The sequence below is a fragment of the Xenopus laevis genome, chromosome 6L, assembly GCF_017654675.1.
Source record: "Xenopus laevis strain J_2021 chromosome 6L, Xenopus_laevis_v10.1, whole genome shotgun sequence".
Classification (NCBI taxonomy): Eukaryota; Metazoa; Chordata; class Amphibia; order Anura; family Pipidae; genus Xenopus; species Xenopus laevis.
Window position 1 is genome coordinate 161,851,197 of NC_054381.1, and position 9,085 is coordinate 161,860,281.

Here is a 9,085-nt window from a genome sequence, read left to right on the forward strand (position 1 = left end):
GACAGTCGTGTCGCGCCGGATCAACGCTGCAACTTCATCCGACAATTCTGTTACTTACCTTATTTTCTGTTGCATTCGTCATGACGCCTGCGTTTTTGAGCAGCGCGTTGGATCACGCCGAAAAAAGCCAGTGTAGTCCTACCCTAAACACTAAGTTTAGCAGGAGGTGTGGAAAGGCAATTATACCTCCATATTGTAAAGCATTTACCTTGTAAGTCCGGGGGCTGTGCAGGGACCCTGTAGTCCTACCCTTATAAGAATTGCGAGTAATTGTGAAATCACACCTTGATATTATTTGCTTTATAACTATAATAACTGTTTGGTTGAATTGATAACTCTATATACTGTAAGTCCTGCAAGAAAATCTGTTTTTGGCACATACTCCCTTGTTTTTTGTGTTTGACGGCACTGTGCCCCCCTGCAAAATTGTCTTACTATCACAAACGAGAAACAGGTTTATCACATTAAAATGCATTTATTGATTGCGGCTGCTTGTATAAAATTTTTAGAAAAACAGAATATTGCACCAAATCTATGTAAACCTTTATAAGAATGTAGTAGAACTGTGGTCTAATTATTGTTTAATCAGAGTATGAAAGGGATAGACAAGTAAACTTACATTCCATTCTGTCAGTGCCCTCAACAGATTGAAGTGCCCTGGGCCCACTTTAAAGGGATACTGTCAAGGGAAAAAATTTTTTTTCAAAATGAATCAGTTAATAGTGCTGCTCCAGCAGAATTCTGCACTGAAATCCATTTCTCAAAAGAGCAAACAGATTTTTTTATATTCAATTTTGAAATCTGACATGGGGCTAGACATTTTGTCAATTTCCCAGCTGCCCCAAGTCATGTGACTTGTGCTCTGATAAACTTCAATCACTCTTTACTGCTGTACTGCAAGTTGGAGTGATATCACCCCCTCCCTTTCCCCCCAGCAGCCTAACAACAGAACAATGGGAAGGTAACCAGATAGCAGCTCCCTAACACAAGATAACAGCTGCCTGGTAGATCTAAGAACAACACTCAATAGTAAAATCCAGGTCCCACTGAGACACATTCAGTTACATTGAGAAGGAAAAACAGCAGCCTGCCAGAAAGTATTTCTCTCCTAAAGTGCAGGCACAAGTCACATGACAGGGACAGCTGGGAAACTGACAAAATGTCTAGCCCCATGTCAGATTTTAAAATTGAATATAAAAAAATCTGTTTGCTCTTTTGAGAAATGGGTTTCAGTGCAGAAGTCTGCTGGAGTAACACTATTAACTGGTGTGTTTTGGAAAAAAACATGTTTTCCGATGACAGGATCCCTTTAAGGTGACAGGGGCAACACAAAGCACCCTAATGTGAGACACTTTGCACTTGTACAACGGTGCACAAATAATTGAATTGAATACATTTAGACTGGGGGAGCACTGAGGCCACAAGGTACTGGGGTGCCTGACTATCGCTGACCCAGCTCAAGGTGAGGAGCACGGCTTCCACCAGTAATACCACAAACACAAGTACTCCACTGATGGGTCCTCAGCGAAGAAATTTTTGTGCCCATTTTGGCTTCAGCACTTGAACCCATGCAAATGGTAAATGAGTTCCATATTGATAAAGTTAATAGAATAAAACCCTTTTTGCAAACATCTAAAAACATATAATGAGAACTGCTGAGAAGTAGAATCTAATGAAGCTGTTGATGGACAATGTTCTGCTGGTCATCAGCTCAGCTCATGGTCTAATAACTTTTGGTTGCTCCACAGTATTCATTAGAGATGGTGTTTTGGTCTTTGCCTGGACTGTTGTTGAAATGCAGCTCATTGTATTCCCAATGTAGCAACCATAAGTGAGAGTGATATTGGTGAAAGATCAGTTACTTTCTACCCTTGATTTGCCTTCATCTGCTGGAGGTCACTGACTAAATGTAACTTGAGGTTACCAACAAAGGGACTTTTGTTCTTCAGCTTTATATTCCTCCCCATAAACCTCCACTTCACAGAGCTGGAGATATTCATTGCGCCCGGGAATGACCACACTCACATAGCGACCCACCATCCCCTTACAGCACAGAGTGATGGTGAGTTGGGAGACATCAGTGACGGTGGCACATCTATGAAAGAAAAAACAATAATGGTTTTTTTAAGACAATAGGAAAAAAAAGTAGCTGTAGATTTACAAGGCTTAGGTTTTGTTTTTAGAAATAAGTCTGCTTTGTACATTTGTTGAATGCATTCCCAGGTTTGAACAAAATCACACAGTCTAGTTGTATTGGCCTTCACTGTGTGTTTTTGGGAAGGGTGGGCATGGTTGAATGTGGAACCGACCCTTTTTAGAATAAAGCTTGCCATCCATCGTGATTTCCCCACCCCCCATGTTGATGATTGGTCATACAGTGGCCTCTCAGATCAATTGAATGAAAAATCTCACACCCCATACCAATGATTGGATCATACAGAAGCCTATGGAGACTTGAATGAAATACACTTCAATGAGTCAATATGGTTCTCACATGGGATGCCCAATAGATATCTGCCTAATTTTTAGGTCAAATATCAGTCAGACAGGCCTGAGGTACCCCATACACAGGCCATTAAGCTGCCGACTCGCCTGGGGGGCCATTCAGCAGCTTGTTTTGGTCCATGTTTGGGCAGCTTTATCCTTCCCTAAACAGCTCTTACATCCTAGAGAGAAAAATAGAGTTATAAATCTATTCTGTAATGGATCCAAAGTATTGTATTTTTTGGGAAGGTACCTTGAAAACCTTTAAAGGGATTTTATCACAATTTTTATGGGTTACTTTTTATTTCTAAATTACACTATTTACATTGCAAATAATTGACTCTGCCATTTCAATTTTTATTCTAGAACCAACAAATTAATTGTTTTAGCTGGAATATTGGTGTAGAGGCAACATCTCAGTGCTTTGTGCCTGATTCTGAGCTTTGAAACGGAGCCTGTACTACACAACTGTTCTGGTGCAGCTATTGTTACTCTTCTTGTCATTGTACTTCACTACGACCCAAGTTGTGTAACAGCAAAGCAAACTCCTGCTTGGGTGCTATTTGTGTGTCTACCACTAGGTGGGGCTAATAAGCAATGCAAACTACTTCTGACTTCATGTTGATCTCTACAATGCTGAAATCTTCACTAGCCTTCAGGAAATGGGTTTTTTGGAAAGGTATGGGGGTCTGGAGTGTCAGAAGTAGTTACTTCCTTCTGATTAAACTGGAAACTCTATAAGTAGGCAAGAACACTATCAACAGGGACTTTTCATATATGGAAAACATCTATTTCACTGCTTTAAAAATGGAATCTATGTTTCACCAAAAGATATATAAAGATGTATAAATATTTTGAGCTTTGTCTGATTCTTATGTTAAAGCATATGTAAACCCTAAAAACATGTGAATGTAGAATGTCTCCGAATGCTCTTCTAAGTGCTTTTGTCATTTACAGTTCTACTAGTTCTACTAGTTAATCCCAGTAATTTTTGGATACTTGAGGGGTTATGTAATTAAAGGCACTAAGTTTGCCCAGGGGCAGTTACCTATAGCAACCAATCAGCAGGTAGAATTTACTGGTCACATGTTTAAAAGCAAACATCTTATTGGTTGCTACTGGTTACTGCTCCTGGGCAAACTTAGTGCCTTTTATTATATGTGGGGGTTAGTGGCTTGTGGACATGGCTTTCCATAGGTCTGTTCCTTATCCAATATACATACATGGTAACAGGCCTACTGGGGGTCATTTATAAAGACTGGGCAGTAACCCAAGACAACCAATCATAAGTTGACTTTCATCATTCTGCCTGCAGCTAGTTGAAAAAAGCTGATTGGTTGCTATGGGTTATTGCACAGTAGTAAATGTGCCTGGTGTTTATAAATGAGCCCCATTGACTTTCTTAATAGGGAAACAAAATTCCACCATTGTTATATTTCCCCACACTGACGTTCATGCCATTGCCTAAGAAGAACTTAATCGTTAATGATAATATTTCATTTCAGTGTTGTCCTTATGGACAGGGAATACAGAAGAAAAACAAAGTGTTTGGAACTCACACTGGGTTGTCATTATCTGCTGAATCTCCAACACGGATCTCGGCTCCTTTCAGACGATCAGCACAACAGTCTCCTCTGTTCACTATGACCACAGAAGCAACTTTGTAGGAATTCCTCAGATCCACCTGCCACCATGCGTCTTTGTCATTCCCAGTAATGGCGCATCCGTGTGCAAAGGTATTTGTGTCTTTTATTCCATCAACTGCTTTATCAACAGAGAACTGAGGAGAGTAGGTGGAGCTTTGCTTGACTCCTCCTGATCTGGCCAAATTCTGTGCTAAAAATAAAATGATGCAAAATGATTGGTTCCTGACATGAACTAGAAGTGAGATGAATTCATGAGGCAAGACATCAAGTTTTTGATGAAATCCTATTATTCTTACATACTATCCCAAGCGAAAGAACACAGGAGATATTTGGTTTATTGTGGATCTGTAGAGGTTTCTTTTCTCAGGTACATTTATTGAAGGTCGAAAAACCTTTCTGATAACTAATGAAATAAATTATTATTTATTTGGAAATGTTCCTGTATTTGCTTTTCCTTTATGTTTGTGATAAATGGGAAGTACATTTGAGTTGGGATAAAATCATTTCCATCATCTGTATAAGGCTAGAGAGCTCTTTCGGGAGAAGCAAAAAGTGGGGATGGTAAAAAAAAAGTGACAAAAGGTCAATGTAGACCTGAAATGTCATTGTTTATGTGGGTTTGTGCCAAAACGATGCAATAAAAGCATTTTGATTCAATAAAGAATAATTGTGGTGCTGCAAGGTTATCAATACTGTTTCTACCCATAGCAGGTGAACATGGTGGCACCTATTTATGTGGAAAAACCCAAGGTGGTGCTGACTACAAGACTTGTCCTGGGGATCAGAGTTGATCCAAAACTTATTGGATTCTAGATTTGTCATGGAAATGTCAGTTAGAGTTACATAGTAACATAGTTAATTTAGGTTGAAAAAAGACCAAAGTTCATCAAGTTCCACCTCTCCAAATGGACCCCAATGCAGATATAAGGGTTCATAACTCATAAGGGTTTATTTACAACCCCAAGGTGCGCACAAGTGCAAAAACAATAAAGGATCACTTAACAGACCTTGTGCAGCCCGGGGTTGTTGCTCTCTTATGTCAGACGAGCGGTACGCCTTTAAAGGATTGATGCGCTTGGTTAATACACAGCAAAGAGAGCGCGCTGGAAGATAACCCTTGTTTTTGAAATTGTTGCTCTCTGAATGGAGCACTGGAAGTCTACAAGCCTCACCCTCGCTCATTTTGAATCTAGCAAATCAGTTCTTGAAATTAGTTCAAGAATTATATCCAAAGAATCTATTAAAAAATCGTATCCAATGGATGGTGTACTTTACCCCCAGAGGGGATTCTGTATAGAGCAAGGTAAGAAAAATAAAGGGCCAGGTTCAATTCAGTGAGAAGAAGGTTTATCATGTGAAAACTTTATTGAAGTCTATGGGAACTGAATTTGGAGAAAAGTTTTTTCTCCTCGAATTGAATCTCGTCCATGACTTTTCCCGTGATAAACCAGGAGATAACTTTTTCTCACTGAATTGAATCTGGCCTTAATTAAGTTCTAGTTTTTCCCATGGATTTTAAGAGTTTTCACATAATAAAAAGGGCCAGATTCAATTCAGTGAGAAAAAGTTATATCCTGGTTTATCACGGTAAAAAGTCATGGACGAGATTCAACTTGAGGAGGAAAAACATTTCTCCAAATTCAGTTTCCGTTTTTACCCATAGACTTCAATAAAGTTTTCACAGTGAGATAAGTTTTTCTGAATTGAATTGCATCTCAAATTGAATCTCGCCCATGAGTTTTCACACGATTAAACCATTTTCTCAGTAAACTGAATGGTGTGAAAAGGCAAAAAAGAGAATTTTCCTACCTCCTGGCTGGGGGCCGCACGACTGTGCCCACCCAACAGCTGCAACAAGCCAACAGAACCACAATGCACTTCATCCTGGGGGGAGACAACAAAACAAGGGTGGTGAGTCTATGGGGAACATGTACCACAGAGAGAATTTACTCTGCCAGAGTGAATTTCCAATTTCTATGGAATTTTTTCAGCAATGGATGAAAGTGAGAGTTAACTGATGAATACACTCCTAAAAATCCCATAGAACTGAATGGAGAGAGAAATTTCACGCTGGCAGCCTCTTGTGAGTGCTAAATTCTCTCTCTGCTTAATATGTCCCTATAACTACAAATTCATGACTTTTACTGACTCTTTGGGGGATATTTGCTCTAGTGTGAATTGAATCTCCTTGTCTGACTTCACCAAAGTTTGCTTCACTTCATCAGATGTATCTTCACATCTCACATGCGTTAATAAAAGCGTAGGTTTGCTGTCAGGAGAGAACCATTCTAAATTTCCCCCAGAGCAAATAGAATTATTATTCAATGACACCTGCCTTCCATGTGATGTTTTAGTCATTTCACTGGCTATGGGGGCTGGGCAATATAGTCCATTGCTCCTCATTAGCCACAAATCTAACACCCTGTAATATATGACTATAGAGTCCTGCACTGTCCATATTTATATTCCAGTTTACACATTAATAAATAGTGTTTATGACTGCAAAGGTAGTGGCTGAAATTGGTCACTGCCCTATGTTTCTACAATAAATTCTAAATGATTATAAGAATGATCAGAATTAAAAGTAATATATAAAACATATAGAGATCTCACCTTGCTGGTACAAATCTGTTCTCTGTATCTTCTCATCCTGGGCTCAGTTTATATACCTTCTCTAACTGGAGTAAATAAATGCCCTATAGGGAGCAGATCCATTGAAGTGTTTGAAGAACAGGTTCTGGCCCAGCCCTTATGATGATTTGGGTTCCTCCTCTTCGCCTGGAGCAAACAGGTTTTCTATGAAATTGCCAAAGGTGGTGCCCTCAGCATTTAGATCATATATATGCCCAGGTGCCATCACAATAGTCCTACAGTATCAGGTCAATGGTAAATGACCCACTCTAGAGGGAAAATGACCTAAATGATGAAAGTGAGGCCCATTTATCAAAGGTCGAATTTTGAATTCATGGGAGTTTTTTAAAACTCCCATAAACTCCCATGAACAAGAAATTCGACCAATAGAAATGTATTTTAAAAATCACATTTTTCAAACTCAGATGAATAGGATTGACCCAACAACTCAAATTGAATTCAAAGATTGAATTTTGATTCATGTGAATTTTTTAAAACTCCCACAAACTAGAAATTAGACCAATCGAAACTTATTATAAAAATCTAATTTTTCAAACTCGGGTGAATAGGATCAACCCTAAAACGTAATCAAATTTGATTCGAATTTTAAATACTCGAGAAAAAAAAACTTGGATGTCAGGAAGGCTGAACAACACGAAAATTATCCCTTTAAGTTTCCCATGGACTTAAACATCAATTCGGAAGGTTTTAGGTGGGGAATAGTCAAATTTGAGTTCTTAAAGGGTATTATAAATCTCGAAAATCAAATTTGAATTTTTTGAACTCAAATCGAATTTGAATAACTCATTGGTCGAATTTGACAGTTTTGACCATTAAAAAACTCGAAAATTTGAATTTTCATTTCGACCCTTGATAAATCTGACGCTTAGATTATTTCTATCGAAAAAGAAAATTCCCCATAACATTTCCAATTCACTAAAAGGGGAGTATGACACGTTTTGGCTTGCTGAAAATTCACTTTGCATTGGGGTAAATTCACATCTTTTCTCCAGATAAAATTTCTCCAAGAATATATGGCAATTTACTAAGAGCGAAGGATGAATTTTTCTCCAAAAGAAATTTCTCCAGGTTCAGGTTGCAGCAGCCATATTGGCATCCCATTTTCACTGGTTTAAAATGGCCTCTATGTTTTGGGCAAAAAAAAATATTTTGAGCTTTGTGTGACTCTTAAGTTAAAGGATATGTAACCCTAAAAACACGTGAATGTAAAATGTCTGAGACTGCTCTTCTAAGTGCTTTTCCATTTACACATCAAAGTAGAGATCCTTTCATTTGGTGACCTTGCCAAACAAGTGGAAATTGTAATGAGGTTTATTGAACTGAACTATTGGAATTGTATGAACTGGGACTTTCCATGTGAATTGACTTATGGAAATGAACCCACATGTGTTAAGACTGGACAAACGGGTTTGTTAAACTACATCACTGGGTATAATGTCCCAAATACATTGATCTCACACAATCAACATGGGTTTGTGAAGAATCCCATAAATCAATCATAATCTGCCCTGTTCCAAAATATAGACCTGTTTTCTTTAATATGGGGGTTCAGTGGTGATAGAGCACACACAAGGACACTAACACTGGAAAACCTTGTGCCCTGTACATTCAACTGTGGCAATAGTCAACTTCTTGGCATCAGTTGAATCTCTCCAATCTTCATTTTGGAGCGCCAAGCTACAACCCCATTGCCAAATTGGGGGGCCAGCCTGAAGGCCAGTTAGGGGGAGATTTGGGGTGAGTGCTTACTTGTACCCTGGGTACCCCTGGAACTATAGCAGGGTGACACCCCAATGTTTCTATATATCTGTAACCTTGTTATGAGCTAAGGGGGCCCAGTCTGAAGGTCAGTTAGGGGGAGATTTGGGGTGAGTGCTTATTTGTACCCTGGGTACCCCTGTAACTATAGCAGGGTGACACCTCAATGTTTCTATATATCTGTAACCTTGTTATGAGCTAAGGGGGCCCAGTCTGAAGGTCAGTTAGGGGGAGATTTGGGGTGAGTGCTTATTTGTACCCTGGGTACCCCTGGAACTATAGCAGGGTGACACCCCAATGTTTCTATATATCTGTAACCTTGTTATGAGCTAAGGGGGCCCAGTCTGAAGGTCAGTTAGGGGGAGATTTGGGGTGAGTGATTATTTGTGCCCTGGGTACCCCTGGAACTATAGCAGGGTGACACCCCAATGTTTCTATATATCTGTAACCTTGTTATGAGCTAAGGGGGCCCAGTCTGAAGGTCAGTTAGGGGGAGATTTGGGGTGAGTGATTATTTGTGCCCTGGGTACCCCTGGAACTATAGC

General features: G+C 39.4%; 1 protein-coding gene across 1 annotated transcript; it reads right to left on the reverse strand.

The window, feature by feature from the left end:
• Positions 1–459: 459 nt before the first annotated feature.
• Positions 460–6,761, reverse strand: XB5899881.L (uncharacterized XB5899881 L homeolog). The gene is given in 6 exon segments (NM_001127726.1): positions 460–811; positions 1,228–2,095; positions 4,044–4,320; positions 5,940–5,983; positions 5,985–6,014; positions 6,744–6,761. Coding segments are annotated over 4 exon segments (525 nt in total). The 5' UTR covers position 6,014; positions 6,744–6,761; the 3' UTR covers positions 460–811; positions 1,228–1,920.
• Between the last annotated feature and the right edge of the window lie 2,324 nt (positions 6,762–9,085).